Below are 24,731 nucleotides of genomic sequence, written 5' to 3' on the forward strand. Positions count from 1 at the left end.
TTTTATCTAACATTTGAATGCCCTTAAGGTAAAATCCACAAATATTCTTTCCTTTTCTAACTACTAGTGTGTACATGTCCAAGGAACTCAGTTTACCTCAATACACTGATGTATAAATTAAAAGATACAAAAAAATATCTATAATAAACAACCCTTGTCTTCTTAGTAGTCGGCCCCTTTAAACTTTCATTCTTTTGTACTTGCACTTAACAAGAACAAGAAACACCAAAAACAAAAAACAATATTTAATTTTTAGCATTTGTGTCTTGCATTATACAGAACGTCACTCACACAGAATCTGCAATATTAAATAACACCAATATTCTGCAATATTCAACATCAACCATATCTGAAAACTTCTGAAGTTTTCATTTGACAAGCAGCTTGTCATATATGCTCAGGGCACATTACCATTACACCGGTATACATGTACTTGCAAAGTTTGAACGCCAGAATGAATACATATCGAACACGACTTACCGACAAAACCTTAAGCCCCGCCCCTTACTCTTATTTCATTCTATTTCACCGAATTCAACCGAAATTGGATAGAACGTTCTATCGTTAAATGACAGATGTCCTACGAACTCGGTTTTACGATTGTGAGCTGAGCGTAGCGTGGTCACGGAAAGATTCTTTCTAAACCGAAATGACTAGTATTCACAGCGTATGTCACTTGATCTATATTCCGGTAACCTTTCGAAGTGTATATTATATACAATTTTCTTTCATTTACACAAATACATTTTGTGTTGGTTGTTCTTCTTATAATTTTTTTAATGAAAATGAGTTTCTAAAGGGTAATTCAAGCTATAAGTGTATACTTACATCCACGAAGTATTTTTTTTTCCCTATTTCATCGTAAGAATAAACGCATTCTTAACTACTGTTAGATGCATTGTTAAGCTTTTTTATGACACTTTAAATCTAGTAACTGTAATTCTTTTTACATAGTTTTTAATTGTGTCTGTTTGTAATCTTGCTGTTGACTTTTGTGCGGGTGATTTCTTGATCATCGAAACTAAAGCATGAACTCCACGGACTTGCATGGACTGGCCTTAGACTTGCAAGTATGTTCTCCAGTATTTAGGCAAACCGATTATGATTCATAGCTCTTAACAATGTACATAGAAACTGAAAGTGGTGAAATCTATATGATCCAGTTCTATATAACCAGTTTATTGATCGGTCGAAACCTTCAGCATCCTATAAAATTAAAATAATCGCAAACTGCACGAAATAATCATGTCAGACTCTAACTCCAATATAGGAATAATTGGTCATTTCTTCTATTTAACATACTGATTTACATTTACAAATATGTAAATATAAATAAATAATAAAATGCTATTTTTGATGATTCATGTCAATTTCATGGTGGTAGCGATCATTGCAGAATTTTTTTCTGCAATACTAGCTACGCTCATACCGGAATGAAGCACCAGAAATGCATTTTATTGTTTAAGGTTTAAGAAGTTAATCCCTGAACAGTAATTGTTTTTTGAATTGAAAAAGTTATGAAGATCCGTTAATTGCAAATTACGGAGTACGTCTTGATTATAGTGGCATTTCTTGAATTCATCCCTATCTACAGTACTGTCATTTTGACAATGAGACAGAGACACAAAAATAAAAATTCTCCCTCACTACGTTCGTCCGACACAAACACACATAATTATTTAAAACCATATGTCAGCCCAAAATACCGCATTCCATTTCACATTCAATTTGATCTTACTTAGAGTGCCACGCCACCGCATGGTCCTACTATTTATATTACCTGATCACGTGACCCGAAACCTATTCGAGTACGTATGAAAACTTTATATCACACAGATAATTTTAACGACCATGAGTATCCTACCAAAAAAAAACTGATTATGATTTAAGTTTTATTGCCCAGTGATCCATTGTAGGTTAATCAGTTAATCACACAGATCATGGCTATATGATCAATACATGTACATGTATGTACATGAAATTGTATAGACACATACTTAAGAAATGTGTGTGTATGCATTCATTATCACAAGAATGAAAATAGTTACAAATAAAACATAATCCCATCTGTCTGAAGGTGACTTTCAGTAAAGCACATGTTGCATAGTACATAAATCAATGCATGTTTCCTCATGATCAAATTTAGCATGCATGCATGACATTTAACAGATCCCAAATGTTTTTTGATAGAACAGCATGGTTCTCCTCAATTTCTTAAAAATGTAGTTTTGAAATTCACAATACACAAAATATAGAACATTTTCCTCAAGTTCCAAATTTCTTTTGTTGCATTGCCATTGGAAGCGACTCCATCATTGCTAGTTTTGTGCGTTCTACCATAACAACCCAATCATCATTAACGAAGTCCATATGAATAAGATACTGCAAAACAAATTTATGAAACAAATGAAATAAACTAAAAATATTTTAATGTAAATAGATCAATAAAATTTGAATATACTTTCTGTTGCTTATGGAGATTACTTACACGAAATCTTGTACAAACATGAAATGCAGACACTTTGGAAGAATTTGGTCTGGCTACCAAGTTGAAAGGTTTAGATCCTATGCTTGGGAATGGCTACAAAATTTTTTTACACATACAGTTTTGTACTTTAGATCATTACTATGTATGAAATTATTTATGAACTACATGTAAATGAAAGTTTACAAAACGCATATACAAGTATATGTGAAATTCTTGATTACAAAAAAGGTAAATTTACTCTCAGGGACCTTGCACCATTTTCAATAATGCACTTTGAAAAAAAATCAAGCAGTTTTTGTTTCCAGTACAGACATTTAAGAGCTCTGACTATTGTAAATTCCGTATATTGCGCAGGTACTTAATTCCGCAATCCTGCTGCTCTGTATCAAATCATGAGAATATTAAACCGTGAACGTGAAAATTTTCTCCTTATTTCTTATAGTTCGCAACTTTCAGAAAATGATGGCGAGATTTTAAAATCCGCAAAGAGTGCTTCTTGCAATTTTACACGGAAATTAATTCCTTGCATTTAATTAAGAATATCCCAGGGACGTAGCATCAGGGGGGGCCAGGGGGGGCCTGGCCCCCCCCCCCCCACTTTTTCTCGCGGCAACGAATTTTTTTGAAATTTACATATAAAAAATTGAATTAACATGGAGTTGCCCCCCCCCTCCCCCCCCTTTTTTTGGAGTATGTAAAAAATTGATATGAAAATAAGGAAATTAGGATTGAAATTGAAGTTTTTTTGCTTATCAAGATTTTTTGGATGAGTCTGCCACCCCCCCCCCCCCCCACTTTCAAAAACGATGCTACGTGCCTGTATCCAGTATCCAGTATACATGTAATATTAAAATCCACTTCAAATCATATAACCAGGACATGCATTAATAAAACTTTCTAAAAAGTATGAGAAAAGTGGCAGTGAACTTACCTGTGTTTTGTCTAAGATGAAAAACTTGTCTAGATCACAAAAGAATATTTTATCGGGATAGCGTGGAGAGGTGGAGATATGGTGGATGATCTGATGCCTCTTCTTCCAGGCGTTCGGGAACTTGTTACACACCTCCCGACACCAATCACTATATTCCTTTTTCTCGACATCGAACTCATAAATCTGTGGGGAGAAATTCAAACTTGCAAGAGCAAATTGAAATTACTGGTAAGCAGAATATAAATGTACATAATGTACATGAATAACAGCAATTTGATTAAAGTTTCAATTCTGTCCTTCAGTGGCTTTAGCATATACTAAAAGCAGTCTGGAAGATGCTCAAATATAATTATTCTTAAATTTAATACATACATATATAGTTATCCATACCTTTTGATCTGCATGTGCAGTGATCAGATTACGACTGTCTGGAGTGAAGGTCATAGCTGTTACTGTTGATTTATAGCTGGGCAACTGAGACACAACCTGATTAATAAAAATATATGGTTGTTTATTGGCACATTCATGCAGGTGCTAACAGTCTGAACATTGATGTCTAGTGGGTACTGCATATATATAATGGGACACTGAATCCTTAAAGAAAATTGATCTATATTCAAGTAATCAATCTAACATACAAAGGCTACATTATTTGATGGAATTTTGCTGATACCATTTTCACACTAGTAATGGCATTTAAGCTTTCAATTTGATATACTAAGGCCATTTTGTTTGTTGCTGATGAGTGTGAAACCAATTACATTACCTCCTTGGACTCCACCCCCAGCACTGTTATTTTGTAGGACAGGTCAGCTACAGCCACCAGTTTACTGTTGGGGCTGACACTCAGCTGGTGTATAGACTCCTCTGTAAAACAAATAAGGATATTAAATACATGTAAACTGTACTAAACTACAGGGAGACAAAAAATATTCGTGAATCTTTCAAAGCTTATATTAATTCTCACTACACACATACATTTAAAAATTTTTTTAAAAAATACCTGTGTAATCATCCCATGCATGATACAGAGACACAGAGTCCTCGTCAAGGGAGATAACTACAATTTTTTGACAGGATGTAGCTATCACCAAGAACTTTTCATCTGGGGTGAAAACAATCCGATGAGCTGAATAGGAAGGAAGGCCTTTTTTCACCTTCCTGAGATCAACTGATGGTGAGATGGATTCTGTGCCAGTCTAGAAAAAACCACACAAAATGAATATCATAGTTTACCCACAAGGAAATTTTATTTTTATAATGGTGTATTTTATAAAAATCATTCATTGCAGGAACTTCATGGTTAATCTACAACAAGTATTCATGTTCCCACCATTGTTATTTTGTACAGCTTGAAGCCATCTATGTCTGAGTATGACATCCAGTTTGCACGAGAACTTATTGCACTACAGGCAATATGCTGCCCATCTTTTGTCTTCAGCTGGATCAGCTTCTGTGGAGGGATTTCCTCAGGTAAAACCTCCCCATCTTTCTCTACAGGTAAGGAAAATCATCAGCATGTTTATTCATACAAGAACCCACAAAACTTTATTTACCTGGAAACTGAGACATGTGTTTTTCAAAATTCTTTAAAATCAAAAGATTTTTGCAGAACTGATGAGATAAAGCATGATTTATACCTGAGGTTTTCCTGGTGTTTCCCAGTCTCCATAGCTCCAGGTAGTCGGGGTACTGCAGCAGGAGGGCATTTCTGTCCTTTGCCACGCCCACCAACTGATGCTGTAAACAATTGCAATTAAAGGTAAGCCATAGAAACTATTTCATGTTATAACAAATACTGAAAGTATGCATGTACTACATGTATGTTTGTACTGTGAGGAACCACCACATGACAATAAATTTACAAGTACATGTACCTCAAAGTTGTATGTATGATACATTATTTTAACAATTTTAGTTTAAATACAAGGAATTACCATGGGGATTGATCTCATTTTTCTTTTGTTTTTCTCATTACCAAGTCGATTAGCTAGAAGAGTTGTGTCCACACCTAAAGAGAAGAAAACAGAATACAGATACAAACCTTGACCATAGTTACTACAAATGTACATGCATATAGACTAAATGCAATAAAAACATCAACAAAACCTAGAAATACAGATAGTTGGTCATAAGATTTAAGTAGTTTTTGCTTAGTTTAATGAACTAACTTGAATTGCTCATCCTTATGGTACAAGAACTATAAAATTGAGTAAATATTTATCTTTACCCCCAGACACAACATCAGTGGGGGTAACAGCCATAGCCCGCACATCATGGGTGTGTTGGTACCAGATTTTGGTTCTGACCCACATCTTCCAGTCGCTCTCTCGACTCGTGGTGGTGTACTGGAACTGTACCACCTTGGGGTCCACCCCTGAGGAGAACACTTGCTTTTCATCCTACAAAAACATACGAAGGAGACTCATGTGACAGAATAATTATCACAGGAATTTAGAAGGGTTTAATAAATTTAACACCAACGGAATAAGAATGCAAATGTTGTACATATGATTTTAGTTACCACAAAGTTTTAATAAAAATTGATCCACTTGTACAATAAATGAAAAGTTAACAGTAACAAATTCAAGCATGTAATTTATCAAACATTATTTTTGTAGCAATACATTGGTCATTGATAATTAAATTTTCACACACAAGGTGAGTTAGATTATACAAATATGTATTTGGCATGTAATCTTAGATCGTTGAAAACAAATTGCGTGCCTCATACCTGGTGAACAGCTAAACACAAAACATCAGCTTGGTGCATTTGAAAGCTCTACAAAGAAAACCACGGCATGTCATTTACGCTTTCATTGAGAACACATACAAATGTACCATCATATCTTAAATTATGATTGTGAAAGTTGTTATAAATTGTAGATATTTCACATGCAAAAAGGCATCAAAATAGATTCTTTATAAAAAAAATTTATTGAAACCTTTATTTGAGTTCCTTGTTTTCCATTCCAAAATATGGTTCTCCCTCTGGAGTCTCCACTGACCAGTGTCATGTCACTGGAGAGAGAGAATGAATAAACAAATACAGGATACATGTACATTGCTTATACAATAATAAATGCTTCTAAAACATGTAATAACTAAATTTCTGACACTCTCTTCACAAATCAAAATATCTTTTTAAAATATTGTGAGCTGTTTTAGGAATAAATGCTGTACTTCATACTTATACTTTAAACAAAAATTTATGTGTGCAAGGTAAAATGTTTATTCAAGAATACTGAGTCTCTGAAAACTTTGGAATAGTCATAATTAATAAATTTGTTTCAGTATATACATATCAAAACAAGCTTAATTGTGATCAACTTGAACTACAAAATTTATCAAAATACTAATCAATACCACAGGGTATTACATGACCATATTAAGCTTTCCTTTCTTCATACAGTACCTGAGGATGGCCACACACCACACGATGGTCTCCTTGCTCTTCTCCACCCTCCCCAGAGTCATTCTCTGTACAGCGTGACCTGATTTAACACTCCACAGTCTCATGTTGTCAACACCACCTGTAAGGATGACCTCCAAACTGGTGTTCCAAGCAATAGACAAGATTCTCCCTGTTAAAAAAAAATTAGTTTGTAACATGAATAGGTAAATGGTTTCAGCACTTCTTGATGTCAAAGTCATTGATTTTCATATAAAGAAATTCCCAATGTATTTTTGGCTTTTCTATTGTGCAGTTCTGTATATCAATATCGAATGATATACATGTATTTGGTGAATAAAGAATTTTTTTTACTCTTCTTCTTTTGCATTTCAGTTCTTAATAGAAAGAAATAAACTTTGAAAATAAGCATTTGGATATTTCAAACAAAATACTGTACATATATTTATATACCTTCCTGCTTGTCAAAAGATCTGTAATACTGTAGAGAATTATAGTCTGTGTCAAACAAAACCACACAACCATCTTCTGTACCGGCCTACAAAATGGAAGGAAGCAATATTGCTTTGTATGAAATTGATAAAATTTTAGTTTCTAGAGAATGAATTCAAGAATAATAATACAAGATGGAGAAGGTAGCATGTAATTACAATAATTATTATGATTTTTATGTAACAAATTTGGAACACATTATCTAAACTGTATCACTGCTTCTTCCAGTGTACAATGCTCTTAAATATTTAACAACAGTCCTGACTGGGAAGTATTGATTTGTCCATAATGCTGATCATTAACTTTAATAATCAATACATGTAATGTCATACTTACAGCCAGAAATTTCCCATGTGAGTCTGTAGTTAAACACCATACAGGTCCAGCATTAGATGATGCTGAGGCCTACAATATAAACAAGACCAAAAAGTCATATAAAATGTAATCCAGAATCTATGACACTGACACTAACAATCTTGTCTTTCTGATGAAAATTTTGGTAAATCTCACCTAAAAATCTTTAATTCATTAACAATACCTTTCATTTTGATTTAATTAATACCTTAGGTTCTAGCTTCTTTAGGTCATATTCCACCACATCCCCATCCAGACCAGCTGAATATAATCTCTCTCCTTGCCAGCACAAAGTCTCTATTGATTTGGATTCACTCCCTTGTATTACCTTAATTAAAATAAAGTACTAGTTAATGCAGCTGGATTTTATATACAGAAGGTAAGGCAAATCAACTCAGAATATTTAGGAATCCAATCTATTTATTTCTTTTGAACCCAATTCAAAATCTTTGAGTTTGATTTTTGATCAAAGACATTTTTAAACCCATTTTTTAAGGATATAGAGATCTTAAGATGTCATGTCGGCCTTTGAAATTAATAATTCAAACACTCTTAAATAATCTTCAAAATCAAACTCACTTTATCTTGATACCAATCATTTTTTAAGTCCCAAGTCTCAATACATCCATCAGACCTATAAAAGATCAAATAAAAAACTTTTTTAATGTACTCACACTTTTACATTCATTCGACATGTAAATTTGTATTTCATGTATAAGATTAGTATCAGAATATTCAATTTAAGGAATCACAGATAGATTGACAGCTGTAAGTGTGTTACCTGGATAATGCAACCTTATTTACTTCTTTTCCATAAACAATACACTGAATCGCTTTTGGTTGATACTCAAAAAATCGAACTCGATGAACTCTGAATTCCCCCATCGCTGCTTCAGTTCTAGAGAAAAATAAACATTCATGAGAAATACATGTCACCCCTGCGAATGTGTTCGGAATGTTTTCTTTATCGTTGCTAAGTATGTAATAAATCCAGAGGTGCTCGAATGAAAGTTCACGAGACTTCACCGAGATTTGTTCAGTTCCTGTGAAATTTCGAGCGGAAGTATAAGTGTTCGGATAATTTTCTCAAAATACGTAAGTGCTGGTCGATTTTCATATCATATTCTACTTTGATTTATGTTAAGACATCAACACCTTTTAAGATGTATGTCTTATTTCACAATCTAGTGGTTTCTTAAATTAAACGATGATATTCAGAACAGAGTTATCGTTCGTGTTCAACCACGTGTAGAGAGGTTGATAATATAAACATTCGGTTGCTTAATAAAATCATAGCCATGTTTGATGCTTGTGGTGTGCAATACCGTTTTTTTTTAAAAATAATGGGTGAATATTTTGCATAAAAGCTTAGTGTATCGAGCCATTTTCAAGAAACATTCTGCATAAAATAGTACAGTCTGTTTCACTATTGATGTTATTACTAGATCAGGGCGGATCGAAAATTCATTCTTAGGGTGGGATCTCTACTACGCATGTTAATTGTCGCAACAGCAGAAAAAACTATTTTTTGTATTGTCACATCTATTTCTAGAACACATTTTATCCACCAATTAATGAAGATAAAGTTTAAGATCAATAAACCTCTAGAATTTATATTTGCCTAGATTCTCTAAAATAGACTATGAACAAGAGGCACTGCGAAACTGAAAGGGTCAAATAAAACCACGTGGTCTAAAATTTAAATGACAATAACATTCGCAGGGGTGCATGTAACACCTTAACAACTGAAGATTTGGTAACCCGATTGCGTATGGATATTTAACTAAAATAAATGATGATGAATGCAGTATATTGTTATACTGAATTGAAAATGGATTATTCATAATGTATTGAATCATTCATGATTCTTTTGAACTTGTTTAAGCCCTTAAAGTGTACAAAATAGAAGTATGAAGATTTAACGCACATGTTTCTTACTGTAGGCGACCATCTTGAATTTTTATTAATTTTTACACAGATTTTCTGTAAAACAAATGGCGTTGCTGGGACATTATATGTGATTATGTATCCATATGAGATATGTCGACATGATTTATTATGAAAGTTTTTTCCTAATGCTAAGAATATAATTTTAAAAAGGGACGTATGATATTAAGAAAATTCTAAGAACGAATTGTCATAAGTAATTTTTAGTTTCGAATATTTTTTCTATTTAAAATTATTTAAATTGGTCCATGTGGAAAAACAGTATAAATTAATAATTGAATTTTACTAAATGATTTGATAACAGGTCTCTTTGCAACTACCTTGCTTTACTTGATTGCAAGGAATCCGAAAATAATGAATAACAAATATGGCGCCTGTGAAGAAAGGCGTGCAGAGAAAACATCTGAAAACAAGGAGAAATGTTGTTTTATGAAATCTGTTATAAGTTTCAGTTCTATTTTGAGTTGCATTTGGTAATTTGAAGCAAGCCCTCATTGAAAAAGGTATTGATTCTTCAATAAAAAGCAAACAAATCTGGAAAGTTAGCATTCATCATGTTCCTATTTTAGTTCATTTGGCACTTGTTACACCTGAGAGTGACATGTAGTTTTATTTTTGTATCTTCCTTAGTTTCACTTTTCTAGTAATGTATATTATTTTTTTTAATTGTAGTTAAAGGATGTATTCAATATACAAACAAACTCATCCTCCAACTGGGATAGAACATTGTGTGTATTGTAATTTCTTTAACACATCAGAAAGAAATTTGGTGCTTGCAGCTGTGAACAAGCTGTATGTCTATCGACTCAATCCAGATCCAGAGGTAGGTGTGTTTTCTATGCATTTTGGGTTTAAATTTTAACTTTTTTAAGCAAATCATACATTATCGTCGATCATTTTTAGGATGAAAAGAATGAAAAAGATGAACCAAGAAAGCCAGGTAGATATAATAAACTATTCATTCTGGTTAACTTCTTTGCATTCATATGTTGAATATATATACGTTGAATACATATTTAGAAGAACTACTGGCTTTGGAAAGCTGGATCATGTCTTGTTATTTAGCTCTTTGGGTCAAGTTACTAGTACTGGGATAACAATGAATTTATTTTATACCCTTCCATCATTAACATGATTAAGGTGTAAAAAAAGCTAATAAAAGAAAACACCATTAAGTTTTGTACAGAAATCATTTCAAATTAAAAATGTGCCAAAACATGAAGGTTGTTTATTGTGACTAAGTGATCAGAAAGTCATGAAAGTGGTGGATTAAGAAAATCACAGAGATAATATCACACTTTCAAATCAATTTCAAAAAGTTGATGGTGATATTATAAAAGCGGATATGTACATTCTATCTTTTAAAATCTTTATATATAATGATTTCAATCCAATAGATTACAAAATGAAACAGAAAATGGAGTGTCTTGCAACATTTACTTTGTTTGGAAACATCATGTCCATGAAATATGTGAAATTGCCTGGAGCTCTCAGAGATTCTTTATTACTGAGTTTTTCAGAGGCAAAGGTAACAATTGTTTCATAAGTTTGAAAATAACCATTTTATGAATTATGATAAATTATATGAACATTTGTATCAACATATAAGATCTTAATTGATGTCACTTTATAGAACATTTTTTTATGTGATCAGTGAAAATCAACTTGTTAAAGATCAAAGAAATTTTAAGAACATTGTAAAAAAAAAATTCACCAGTTTTCATGTATATTACTCCCCTGTTGACACAGTTATCTCATTCAGACTGTGGTCTTTGTTTGAACAGTTGTCTGTAGTGGAATATGATCCTGGAACGCACGACTTACAAACAACATCACTGCATTTCTTTGAAGAGCCATCAATGAAGGTATTACAGTCTTGATAGAAAAAATGATCTATGAAGTTGCACTAATACTTATATTATGTCAGAGAGAAGTTGACGGAAGGAAAAAGCTTTACATATTTCTAAATAATGATATGTCACCCTTAGCAAGAAAAGATGTATTGTGATGTTTTTCATAGGGTGGATTTTTCACCAACTACTGTATCCCAGAAGTTAGAGTGGACCCAGATGGACGCTGTGCAGCAATGCTTGTCTATGGCACCCACATGGTGATTCTGCCATTCAGGCGGGATGTCATGGTGGAAGAGGGGGACAATTTAGCAGGCACTAGGTATTTCATAGTTAGAGATAATAAATGTGATGTTACAAATTCTCCAAAGGATTGTAATTTACTACAGTAAAACATTACTTTTGATTTCTAGATTAAATTGTTTAATTTGTGTTTTTCGTGTAATTGTTTGGTTGCTCCGAGTTTCATTAGATAAAGCTAAATATAAATAAAATGTACATGTACAATGTATATAAATATGGTACACAAATCTTATATGATATTTTCAGTAAGTCACCAATTCTCTCCTCCTACATCATTGACCTGAGGAACTTTGATGAGAAGATTATCAATGTCAAGGACTTTCAATTTCTCCATGGTTACTATGAACCAACTGTGTTTATTCTGTTTGAACCTCTGCAAACTTGGGCAGGGTAAGTTTGATTACTGGTTATCTTTGAAACTGATCTTGGCTTTGTTTTGTATGTTCATGTACCAGTATCATAAGATGAGTTTTATTGTATCTACATTACATAAAGGAGTTTCATTCATACATTGTAGGAGAAAAACTTACATCATTGTAAATGTTCAAACATGTGCATGTAGCTCATGCAATTAGTTTCACTGTAGAAAATTTTTATTTATATGTATACATGTACATTGCTCATCATGTATGGTACACACAATGTGATAAATGCAGGTGCAGTAAAACAGGCACTTGCATGTATTGTTCATGTGTTTCAGCAATAAAACCAAATATGCATACAATGAATGCAGTAGATAAGAAATCTTACTGACTTTGTAGGAGAACAGCTGTGCGGGCTGACACTTGCAGTATTGTTGCCATCTCTCTCAACCTTCAGGAGAAGGTCCACCCTGTTATCTGGTCCTTGGGTAGTCTCCCTTTTGATTGCTGTCAAGTCCTAGCTGTTCCCAGACCAATTGGTAAAAGAATTTTGCTTGATTGTTTTTACATATTTATATTTTTATTTATTAAGCTTCTAATACATGTACTAGATTTCTACAGAATTTTCAACAGTTAACGAATTAACTCTTTAACTTAAGTCTGTAGTATTTTTTCAATCAAAATGTTTTGGAAAATGTAAAATGTATGATCACCTGTGAAAAATGAATTAACAGGGACATACTATTTAAAAGTTTCTTTTCTATATCTAAGCTCTAATTTACATACAAGTGTTATATTGACAATTACATGTAATTCAATAGCTACAGAATTTACAAGTATAAACTTGGTTGGACAATGTATGAATCAGTATATAATAAGCATAAACTGGTTTAACTACCGGTAAATTTATATGAGTATAAATCTTGTAGCTATTTAATTCATTCCTTTATCAAGTGGAGAATTTAAGACAAATTGTCCTCATAAAAAACAACAAATTGTACAAAATTCAAACATTACATCATGCAGGATTGTAAAGTTTTTATGGTGCAAGCCATTGAGGTGTCATCCAAAAAGTTCAAGAGTAAATTTTTTCATTTAAACAGTGAAATGGTGTGTTACAAATAGATATTTAATTATTGCGTGATTGTAGGTGGAGTTATAATCATCGCTGTGAATTCCCTGCTGTATCTGAATCAGAGTGTTCCACCTTATGGAGTGTCCCTGAACAGCATCTCAGCCCAGAGCACCTTGTTCCCACTACGTCAGTACACCACACCTTAGTGCATCTTTGTTTTTTAAATGGAAATATAAATTTAAAAATTTGTTTATGTGATCAATATTTGTCAAAAAAGTTTTTTGAATGCTTATGTACACATTTAGATTACTGATGCATACAGATGATAGTTTTACCTGTTAATGAAGTGTTGTATTCTTTGTGACAGGTGTACAGGAGGGTGTGAGGATTGCACTGGACTGCTGTCAGGCCGCCTTCATGTCTTATGACAAGATTGTCCTATCCCTCAAAGGGGGAGAACTGTGAGTTGCACTCAGTGCTATAACTTCTCCCAACAGAGTTTTATGGATACTTTAACCGTGCACATATACATACATTGTACATACGTGTACTTAAAAAGACTTTTTAAAAAAACCCACTTTGATAGCTGAAGTGATAGCTAAACTCTTATTCATGTATATTGTTTTGATATTTAGGTATGTTTTAACCCTGGTTGTGGATGGAATGAGAAGTGTTCGTAGTTTTAACTTTGATAAATCAGCTGCCAGTGTTCTGACGTCGTGTGTAAGTAATGTCAATCCTGTGAAATATACAGAATAATGTTGTATATAAATACATGTTCATTGTACAGGTAGCATGCGTTTGTGATTGGTGGTAGGATATGAAATGATGGAGTGATAATTTTTTTTTATTATAAACACTGATGTGTTCAAGTGTACATTTTTCTTTGAACAGATGTGTATATGTGAAGATGGGTTCCTCTTCCTTGGGTCTAGACTTGGAAATTCTCTTCTTTTGAAATACACAGAAAAGGCGTCTGAAAGTTTAGAAAATGGAGATCTGGATAAAAAGGTAGATAATTCAAGTTGATAATAAAAGAACAAGCATGCATTTTGATTTAATATAGAAAATTGTCTTATTTACTCATTTTCAAATGAACACATTATGGAATATTTTAAAAGAACATAACTGCAACAGGCATTGACTGCCTTGTTCCATCTAATCACATGTACTAGTGTATGGAAAATATACCAGTATTCACAGAAATAAGCATGTACATTATTACATATGAATGTATATTGAATGTCCTTTTCTTACTCAGAAGGAAGATGAGCCAGCTGCAAAGAAGAAGAAAGTTGAAGGTTCAACTGAAATAGGTATGAATTACTTTTATAGAGCCAGCTTAGCTTCTGAAATATTCTTCTTAATATGATGTCTAAAAATGTTTCCAACATTTTTATTTACATAGTTATATATATATATATGCTGCGTATGAAATTTTTAAAGCTGTTTTCCCTTGTAGCATCTGATGTATCTCAGATAGAGAACCTGTATGATTTAGAGGTGTACGGCAGTGCTGAGAACCCGACCAGTACCACAATCACCAGCTACACATTTGAGGTTTGCAGATACATGTACATTGTACAAGGATTTTAAATTGATCAGATCTTTTTACTTAAAATTCCTCAATCTACTTAGTTCTTTGTATATCTGTCTACACATGATTTTAATAACTGCTTGAAACCATGTTCATGTACATAAAGGAATTGACTATTTTGATAGAACCAATTTCACTAAAGTATTGACGGTGTTGAAACAGTGGATGCCATATAATTCTCTTTAGCAGTTTAAAACAAGAAGAAATGTTTAGTAAAAGATTAAATAATTAAGCAAGTTATTTACATGGGATTTGATGTTCTACTATTTAGCACATTAAAAACAAAGATTATGTGAAACTAGAAAGCTCATGGAAATAAATCATAGTAGATAATTTCCCAACTTTTAATAAGTAAATAATAAATTAAACTTTCTGTACAATTTGTTAATGTAGGTTTGTGATAACATCTGGAATATTGGTCCCTGTGGGAACATTGTGATGGGTGAGCCAGCCTTCCTGTCGGAGGAGTTCAGTAGTTGTGAGGACCCAGACATAGAGATGGTCATGACCTCTGGCTACGGGAAGAACGGGGCGCTGTCTGTCCTACAGAGAAGCATTCGCCCCCAGGTTGTCACAACGTTCGAGTTACCGGGCTGTCTGGATATGTGGACAGTGAAAAGTCTTGTCCCAAAAGAGAAGTCAGTAAGTATACTTGTATCGGTACATGTCTTTTAGTATGTATATTTCTGTGTTCAATTTATATCAAGTATAAGGAAATTTAAAGATAAGAAGTACATGTACTCTGCATATAGAGTTTGTATATATACATGTGTAATTTTATGCAGAATACGGGATAAGGTTACAAATTTACAGAAATATAATAATGCAAAGTTGACAGGTATGCTTTAAATTGTAAAATGTATCTTATTTAGTGCATTTTTACAAATAGCATATGACTACCAGTACAACACATGTATTTACAATAAAAGGTTTACTAATTACGTCATTAGATTACACATTTTAGTTTAATTTTATGTTGTAAATTGGACTCCCTTAATTTGATACTGAATAAAATCTAAAACAATTGCAATGTTTATTTTTATCCCCCAACCTATACAAAAAAAAAATCATTCCAATACCTGTTAATTTTATATATTGCCCATTAAATGAATATATTTGGCTCAGCAGGAAGACAAGGAGAATTCTATGGAGGACGATTCCGATGATAATATAGAGGGAGGCCACTCTTTCCTCATTCTGAGTCGCAGCGACTCTAGCATGGTATTGATCTCTTCTTATATCTTATATCTGATGCTAATTTAATTGTTTTTTGCCAAATATAAATGTACGGTATGTATTACAGGCAAAGAATTGTATTTTTTATGTCCATCTGATTGTTTAATTTAAGCAGTGGCAATTGCGTTGTGCAAGTGATAACTGCTCTTTGTTTGCCACCTGATTAACAGGTGTGCGACATTTAATTCATCCGGTCTTGTGAGCTCAGCAGTAAGAGCATTGGCTTGGTATGTTACAGGCCTTGTGTTTGAGTTATGGTTGAGATTTGACTTTTTGCAATATTTGTTGAATGTACTGTATATTTTTCAAAAAACCAACAGATTCTGGAGACTGGTCAGGAAATGAATGAGTTGGACCACAGTGGCTTCAGCACTCAGACCACTACCATATTCGCTGGTAACATTGGTGGGGACCGGTATATTGTGCAGGTGTCCGACACCAGTCTCAGGCTCCTGGAAGGAGGTGAGTGTCAATTCAAAAAAAAATACTACATGTACTTCAAGTTAATACTCTTTGTTTAGCCTTGTTTGTACATGTATGTCAAAGTTTATTCATGAAAACTTTGTTCTAGCAGAGCAGCTGGTCATGTGATCTTGTCAGATTACTTGACTTTTGTATAAAATAAAAAAATAAAAAAAAGAAGTTTACAATTGCAAAATGACTTGCAATTTCTTCTTTGATGTTTAGAAACTTCCGTGAAGATTTTTCATTTGTTTATAGTGAGACAGATTCAACACATACCCTTGGACACTGGGTCCCCTGTGGTGCAGTGCTCTTTGGCTGACCCGTACATTGTGTTACTGACCCAGGAGGGTCAGATCTTGATGTTCACCCTCAGGACCGAGTCTGTGGGGCTAGGGGTTCGTCTAGTGGTGGGGAAGCCGTCCATATCTCAGGTAGGTCACATAATCCACTATAGCTAAGCTTCTAGTTAGAAATTGAGTCAGAATGTTGAGGATTTCAAAAAAAAGATATCTGATACAAACAACAGATAAGATGAATGATTCATTTCTCTTTTTGGAGATTATTTTCACACAGTGACTTTGTACCTAAAAAGGAAGAGGTATACCTACACTAGACTTTGTCCCACAAACAGAGAACATAAAAACATACTTTCATTAAATGTACATATGTACATGTATACTTATATATGTAAGTTCTTTTCGTTTGATATAGCACTCCAAGGTAGAAGTGATCAGTGCCTACAAAGATGTGAGTGGTTTGTTCACCTGTATGAATCAGATGGAAGACGTCCAGGTGACCCCAGACACCAAGGCAACCAAAACAGTGACCGAGAGGTCCTTCAGCATTGATGCCAAGTAAGTTCTTCATCGGATGCCTTGTATATACATGTTGGTACAGGGAATGGGGGGGTAGAGAGACCTATAGCAAGAGGAACGGTTGTAGAGAAGGACATTAATAATGAATAATGCATGGATGGGATACTGTAGATAAGATTTAATAAAGATTCATGAATGTATGTTCAATTTTGAATTGTTTGAGCTTAGAAATAATGTTGTATACTGCGATTAAGTTAAAATACATGTATTATCCTGGTATGTGTAACATGTCTACAAAAACTTTTTTGTTAGTTAAATCTTAAGTGTTCAGATTTTATTCTGCAAAAAATCTGATGAACCTCTTTTTTAATGTGCTATTTTAGAACGGCAGATGAGGAGGATGAGCTTTTGTATGGAGAAACCGAAAGCAATGTGTTCAACAGCTCATTTAACATGGGACAGACTGCAGAAATGGAAAGGTAGGCCTTCTATGTGATATAAAATGTATAATTTGTGTCTTTGTAAAAAATGCCCCATAATCAACTATGTGGGATTTTGAAAGAGACTGGGAGTGCTATAATGGATGCTGTAATTCTGTTATTGAAAGAAGTTTGTGTGGGCCTCTTAATGCCCTTTTTGTGTACATGCAACGCATTGCTGTAAATGATGTACAATAAGTGTTAATTTAAGTAAATTTTGATATGGAATACATAGCTACTGTGTATATTTTTTAAGTGATTCTTCCAATGGCTGTAAGCCATCAGTTGATTTACATGTACCTTAGGAGTTACAGCAATTGAAATGTAGTTTATTTAGCATCTTGATGACTGTGGTATAAACTACATGAAAATTTAATTTCAGTCCCACAAAGGAGAAGAAACAGACTGAGGCTAAACCCACATACTGGCTTCTGTTGTGTCGTGAGAACGGAGTCTTAGAGGTCATTAATTACACGTACATTGCTCTGTTAAATATAAATTTGGTGACATGCCTTTCTGAACGTTTCTTCCCACATCTAGCTCTTTTGGGTGATTTAAAATTTAAACTAGTCTAAATTTTTTAAAACAGTATAAATATGATGTACGTAAGAGAATGTGATGGACAAATTTTAGAAAAAGTATTGATATGTATAATGATCATAATCATTAGCACCTTGTCTTACTTGTCACATTGTCTTTTGTAGATATACAGTATCCCTGACTATAAAAAGGTGTACTATGTGAAGAATTTCCCAATGGGTCAAAAGCTCTTAGTTGACTCTGTACAGGTCACAGATAAATTAAGGTACATTCTAATACATGTACCATTTTAAATGTGTATTACAAGTTACACACTTTTATAGTCACAAATTCAAAGTGGAATTTGAATGAGGTCTCAATTCAGTATTTCTCTTTTTTTCAAGTTTAATACATGTAACTTCTCAATTCAGATTTGCTGAAAATTGTTTACCGTAATTCTAGGTATTTGATTCATTATGTGTGTCAACATATTTAAGAATCAGTTTAAATGTTGAACAAGTAAGTTTCAGTATCAATGTACATGTTTTGGCTTTGAAATAGCTCTGGAGAGAGACAAGAGAAGGTGAATGCAGAGTGCCCCGCCCTGAAGGAGTTACTGATGGTTGGCCTAGGGTATAAGGATTCACGCCCACATCTTCTGGTAAGCTATAATACTTGAGTACTGGTACTATCAAGAACTGTTGGAAATGTAGTTAACTTTAATATTAATTTGCCTGTTTTAAATGATTATGCAAGAATACTAGAGCAAAATTTGTTTAGTCCAACATGTTTTGTGTTGGTATCAGACAGTGTTAGAATTTTTCATGTAATGATTACTAAATACCTGATATGAATTATTTTCAGGCCAGAGTTGAGGATGATTTATATATCTACGAGGCGTTCAGCTATCCCCAGTCCTCTATTGACAATCACCTGAAGCTGCGATTTAAGAAAATTCAACATGATCTCATTCTGAGAGAGAAGCGCTCAAAAAGTAAGAAAAAGGATCCAGAGGAGTTCCAAAAGGAAGAGAAGAAAGTGGGCAAAATGAGATATTTCAAAGACGTAGCTGGTTACAGTGGGGTGTTTGTTTGTGGTGCTTATCCCCACTGGATATTTGTCACATCGCGGGGCAGTCTAAGGATCCACCCAATGGGGATAGATGGCCCAGTCTGGTGTTTCTCAGAGTTCCACAACATCAACTGTCCTCATGGATTTCTATATTTCAACAAAATGGTATAATATTTATTACTGTAATTATATCCATGTTGACTTATTGTAACTTGACTAAAAGAGTTCCTAAATACATGTATATAGACAGTATGCATGTTTTACCTGTGAATATTTATTTTAAAAATAAGAATTTTAGGTTCATAAGTTTACTTTTAAACATGGTATGCTGCCTGTACTGTGCTTGCAGCATATGTATTTTGAATTTTTTTCATAGATTTTACATGGATGATTACTTTTACACTTGACATGGTTACTTTTATCTCAGGGAGAGCTGCGAATCAGTGTGCTGCCCACCCACCTGACCTATGACGCCCCCTGGCCCGTTCGCAAGGTGCCCCTCCGCTGTACACCTCACTTTGTGGCCTATCATTTTGAGAATAAGGTAAGGGACATGAATAAATATTTAATCTGTAGTATTTTGAGGATTTTGCAGTAACAATTTAAGATTCTTTACCTTGAGTTAATTTATAATACATGTAAACCTACACGTTTTTCTTTACCTTGAGTTAATTTATAATACATGTAAACCTACACGTTTTTCAGATTCTCTTTTTATGTAAATATAGTATGTAATAACCAACTTGAGAATCATACATTTGCATATATTTCAGATTCTAACCTAATATACAAGTAGATACAGTATGAAACTTGAAAAAAGATATTCATGAACATTTAAATTATGTAAATAAGTAAATAAATGTCATCTATGTTGTACCTGTAGATATATGCTGTAGTGACGAGCACACCAGAGATCTGTAACAAGCTCCCAAAGACCACTACAGAGGACAGGGAGTGGGATACCATAGAGAAAGGTCAGAACACACCTGTACTTTTGTATGATAATGATTGAAATACTTCCCTTACAATCCTCAATATAAGATACAGACATTGTCATTTATTGAGCTTTTGAATTTTATTCTTGTGCATATTTGATTTCTAGATGAGAGGTTCATCTATCCAACCATTCCGCGATTCACCTTACAACTGTACAGTCCTACATCGTGGGAAGTTGTGCCAAATACAAAGTAAGTGGAGAAAATGTATTTTCTTTGCCTTCTTTCAAATATCATTGAACTATATACCATTAAATATGTTTTGTCAATTTCAGTGCTCTCAAATTCTTTCATATTTTTTTTTTGAAGAATTGAATGTGAAGAATGGGAGCATGTAGTGAGCATGAAGACCATTAGACTGAGATCTGAAGAAACCTTGTCAGGGTTCAAGTCATACATTGTGATGGGGACCAACCTGTCACTAGGGGAGGAGGTCACATCTAGAGGGAGGGTATGCAATTTTATAGTTCATATCACAAATTACATGTATATATTATTGTACATCGAATAGGTGTTCCTAATTCAAAAATAATTTGTTTTGTAGGTAATCATTGCAGATATCATAGAAGTTGTGCCTGAACCAGGCATGCCTCTGACCAAGCACAAAATTAAGGTGAGGATGTTAAAGATAACAACAATAAAGCAAAAAAAATTGTACCTACATACCTACCTTCATACATACCTACCCACCTAGTCCATGCACACGGAGGCACATTGGTCACGGACTAGGGACTTTCATTATTCTCTATACATATTGTAATCAAAGAAATTTGCAAAAATTTTGTCTGTAAAGTTGTTGTACAAGTATATCTACTTCATTATATACTATATCCTTTTTATTTAGTAACGGGTGATGTTTAATCAAATCATGTATCATTTATAATTCCTGCATCTAGCATTTTATTAAATTAACTTCATTTTTTGCAGACTTTGTATGAAAAGGAACAGAAGGGACCAGTCACAGCTCTAGCGGACATCAACGGTCTCCTGATCACAGCCATAGGGCAGAAGGTAGCCAGCGAGATAGATTTGTGTTCTGTTCTATGTCCCATGTTTTTTGACAATTTATTGTTGCTGTTGAAAATGTGCATACACTATTTTCATGATTGAAGAACAATATAACTAGCTGCAATAATGTAGCCCTCACCTGATTTGATTTTTTTTTCTTTTCTTTTTTTTTTGATCCTCAGCCCAAAAGTATTTTATTCATCATAAATATGGTATTTTTCTTTCAACTTTTCTAAATCGGAGAGGGCTACATGTACATCATTGCAGCTAAATATAACAGAACAGACAAACTGTAAAGAATTCCTAAGTCTGTTGTAGATAATCTTTGCTATGTAAAACAGACATTTAGGAATTGGTTTAATTATCATAATTTATGATATTTTATTTATGAAATTATGAAGAGATTCTTTATGAGCTTGAAAGGTTTTCTCACACACAAGTTGTTTAATCACAGTACATCCCACATTGAAGTGTAATGACATTCTATTTATAGATTAATTATATTGTTAGAATAATGAATGAAATTCTTTTTCAGTTGTACATTTGGCAGCTAAAGGACAATGATCTGATGGGTGTGGCTTTCATTGACACCCACATCTACATTCACACCCTGGTCACCATCAAACACATCATCTTGGCCGGGGACATTCTCAAAAGTGTGTCTGTCTACCAGTACCAGGAGGAGCACAAAGTCCTGTCCATTGTCAGCAGGGTCAGTAGTGGTGCTATCAGAAAGATGGCTTACAGTGTATATAAATCACTGAATATCCATTGTCAGCAGGGTCAGTAGTAGTGCTATCAGAAAGATGGCTTATATAAATCACTGAATATCCATTGTCAGCAGGGTCAGTAAGGGCATTGTCAGAAAGATGGCTTATATAAATTACTGTATGCCATTGTCAGCAGGGTCAGTAAGGGCATTGTCAGAAAGAAAGCTTATATAAATTACTGTATGCCATTGTCAGCAGGGTCAGTAGGGGCACTGTAAGGGGGAAACGTTACATCAGTATATTTGTTGTACATGCATGTTTCTTATGGTTGACACAACATAATTAAATCCCTAAAAAACCATTTTATATAAAAAATCAACCAAAAAACCCCTGCTATCACAATTATTTCTGTTTCTTCATTGGTACATGTACTTTTATGTACCGGTATACTTCATTGGTATTTTCATGTATAATAAACAAGGCTTACAGAGTGTGGTTAGGAAGGCTGTATTATGTTGCAGGACCCCAGGCCTTTAGAGGTGTACACTGCAGACTTTCTGATAGACAACACACAGTTGTGCTGCCTAGGTAAGGATGCAAATTTTCGTTCAAGTGGCTCAGACTAGCATGTGTTCTGTACATGTACATGACAGCTTCTTATAAAACCTTGATCAAAAGTTATAGTCTTATCATAATATATGACTGTATTCTTTATTTCTTTATTCATCTTTTGATTCAGTGTCTGACAGAATGAAGAACCTGGTCGTGTACTCCTATCAACCAGAAGGTAATGTCATCATACACTGGTGATGGATATTAATTTTATTTATTATTCTGAATATAACAGAGCTGCTAATTATAAAATTCAACATTTTCTAAATAGTGAAAGTACATTGTGTTACCATACAATTAAAACAGTGGTTGAAGCTTTGACATGAAAAATACAGATTATACATGTGTTTACATGTGATTGTCAATTTGAGATTAATTTTTTAGCGAGAGAGAGCCATGGTGGACAGCGACTGATTCGTAAAGCGGACTTTAATGCTGGCTCCAACGTCAGTAGTATGTTCCGAGTTCGCTGTAAGCTCTACGATCCGTCCTCAGACAAACGCATGACAGGCGCTCCCGAGAAGAGGCACATCACCTACTTTGGTATGTAACACTTGGAATTGACAGTACATGTATTTCTTGACATTACATGTAGAAATTTCTACTTTAATCTTGTAGATAAAAGTCACAAAAAAATAATATATCTCTGATACAAGGTACATGTACAAGTATGTAGTTGCAGTACATGTGAAATCAGTTACTGGTACATATACACTTGTATCAGTTAAAAATGTTTGCATAGGTGAGAGTAATCTTTGATACCCTGTTAATGTGTAAAGCTAATTTTTCTCTAGAGGAAGGTATTCTATCTTTGCCTTTGATTGTACCTCTACATGTATTCCAAAATTCTCCTTTTTTGCTCATTTGAAAATAATCTGTCTTGTTAATTGAATATAAGACTCTTTACATATTTTGCAGCAACATTGGATGGCAGCTTGGGGTTTGTATTGCCTCTCTCGGAGAAGGTCTACAGACGACTCTTCATGTTACAGAATGCCCTGGTCACTCACATTCCACACGTAGCCGGCCTCAACCCCAGAAGTTACAGGTCAGTTCATGTACATGAAAAATGATTGCCAAAAGTAATACAATGTACATGTATATCAAAGTATTATATGCGCTAGTCTTGTAATGAATATTTGATATATGTAACATCATTTTGGCCCTAGTATTGAAACATGAATTGTATCAAACAAATTCTTTTCCATTAGGCATGTAATTGGAACTTTTCCTGAACTGAGAAATCCTCAGAAAAACATACTTGATGGAGAACTTCTCTGGAAATATACCAACTTAAGTATCATGGAAAAGATAGAGATAGCGAAGAGGTTGGGAACATCCAATGATCAGGTCAGTATAGTATATATATACTGTATGTACACACATGCACATGTAAAGTTAATATGAAAATTATATTGTATATAAGAAGCTCTTCTCTAACAGGTGAATAAATAATTTCTCTAACCTGCATTTAAAGTACTTTAATTTGTAAATATGTTTCAGATCATGGATGATTTGATGGAAATTGACCGTCTCACTGCTCATTTCTGAACATGTTATTCCAAAGAATTCATTGTGAAAGACAAGGATTGAGGACATTAACCCACAGGACTGTGAAGTGCTATGTGTACATAAGTCTCTAATCGAGGCAATGGAATGACCCCAAACTTTATACATGTAATAGTATTCAATGCTTTGTTCAATGGAGCCTAGCTCTATAGATTGACTATACAAGTACAATACTGCACAAGAGAGGTGTTTTAAACATTTATATTTCATGACACATTTAATTTCATCTTTTGTAAATGCGTGTACATTGTCATACAATTTTTTGTGGTCCACTCCCTCAGGATCTGTTCCTGAATCAGGCATAAATGTTTTGTTGAAGAATAAAAGATTATTATGACTACTGAGAATTGTTTCAAGATTGGTTATTTTAGAAAGGAAGCTGGTAGTATTTTACATTTCAATAAGTTTGTACTTTGTAGTCAGCTGTTCATCAAGGTTGCT

At 33.8% G+C, this 24,731-nt stretch overlaps 2 protein-coding genes across 3 annotated transcripts; one reads left to right on the plus strand and one right to left on the minus strand.

The window, feature by feature from the left end:
- Nucleotides 1-1,878: 1,878 nt before the first annotated feature.
- LOC105342118 (U3 small nucleolar RNA-associated protein 4 homolog) lies at nucleotides 1,879-9,679 on the minus strand. The gene is made up of 19 exons (XM_066079384.1): nucleotides 9,605-9,679; nucleotides 8,459-8,575; nucleotides 8,257-8,311; nucleotides 7,886-8,005; nucleotides 7,660-7,728; nucleotides 7,285-7,369; nucleotides 6,835-7,003; nucleotides 6,365-6,440; nucleotides 6,154-6,201; nucleotides 5,650-5,821; nucleotides 5,357-5,430; nucleotides 5,060-5,159; nucleotides 4,753-4,913; nucleotides 4,423-4,618; nucleotides 4,186-4,286; nucleotides 3,810-3,905; nucleotides 3,420-3,602; nucleotides 2,489-2,581; nucleotides 1,879-2,382 (listed from the first exon to the last, which is right to left on the minus strand). Exons 2-19 carry the CDS (start codon nucleotides 8,560-8,562, stop codon nucleotides 2,266-2,268), a joined length of 2,019 nt encoding a protein of 672 aa, XP_065935456.1. The 5' UTR covers nucleotides 8,563-8,575; nucleotides 9,605-9,679; the 3' UTR covers nucleotides 1,879-2,265.
- A 306-nt stretch (nucleotides 9,680-9,985) lies between these two features.
- On the plus strand, nucleotides 9,986-24,637 carry LOC105342117 (cleavage and polyadenylation specificity factor subunit 1). 2 transcript variants are annotated; one of them, XM_011448977.4, is made up of 37 exons: nucleotides 9,986-10,127; nucleotides 10,297-10,447; nucleotides 10,528-10,564; nucleotides 11,022-11,152; nucleotides 11,409-11,489; nucleotides 11,645-11,796; nucleotides 12,024-12,167; nucleotides 12,539-12,678; nucleotides 13,290-13,400; nucleotides 13,582-13,675; nucleotides 13,850-13,937; nucleotides 14,109-14,225; nucleotides 14,476-14,530; nucleotides 14,677-14,774; nucleotides 15,205-15,453; nucleotides 15,937-16,032; nucleotides 16,368-16,509; nucleotides 16,768-16,943; nucleotides 17,224-17,366; nucleotides 17,711-17,806; nucleotides 18,189-18,267; nucleotides 18,511-18,611; nucleotides 18,887-18,986; nucleotides 19,190-19,561; nucleotides 19,824-19,940; nucleotides 20,280-20,370; nucleotides 20,499-20,583; nucleotides 20,701-20,842; nucleotides 20,936-21,004; nucleotides 21,319-21,402; nucleotides 21,935-22,111; nucleotides 22,631-22,697; nucleotides 22,849-22,896; nucleotides 23,106-23,264; nucleotides 23,640-23,769; nucleotides 23,933-24,071; nucleotides 24,225-24,637. In XM_011448977.4, exons 2-37 carry the CDS (start codon nucleotides 10,304-10,306, stop codon nucleotides 24,270-24,272), a joined length of 4,302 nt encoding a protein of 1,433 aa, XP_011447279.3. In that variant the 5' UTR covers nucleotides 9,986-10,127; nucleotides 10,297-10,303; the 3' UTR covers nucleotides 24,273-24,637. The 2 variants fall into 2 exon arrangements, with proteins under 2 accessions (XP_011447279.3, XP_011447280.3); XM_011448978.4 differs by having other exon boundaries at nucleotides 15,940-16,032.
- Nucleotides 24,638-24,731: the final 94 nt, after the last annotated feature.

This window comes from Magallana gigas, chromosome 3 (assembly GCF_963853765.1).
Source record: "Magallana gigas chromosome 3, xbMagGiga1.1, whole genome shotgun sequence".
Lineage (NCBI taxonomy): Eukaryota > Metazoa > Mollusca > Bivalvia > Ostreida > Ostreidae > Magallana > Magallana gigas.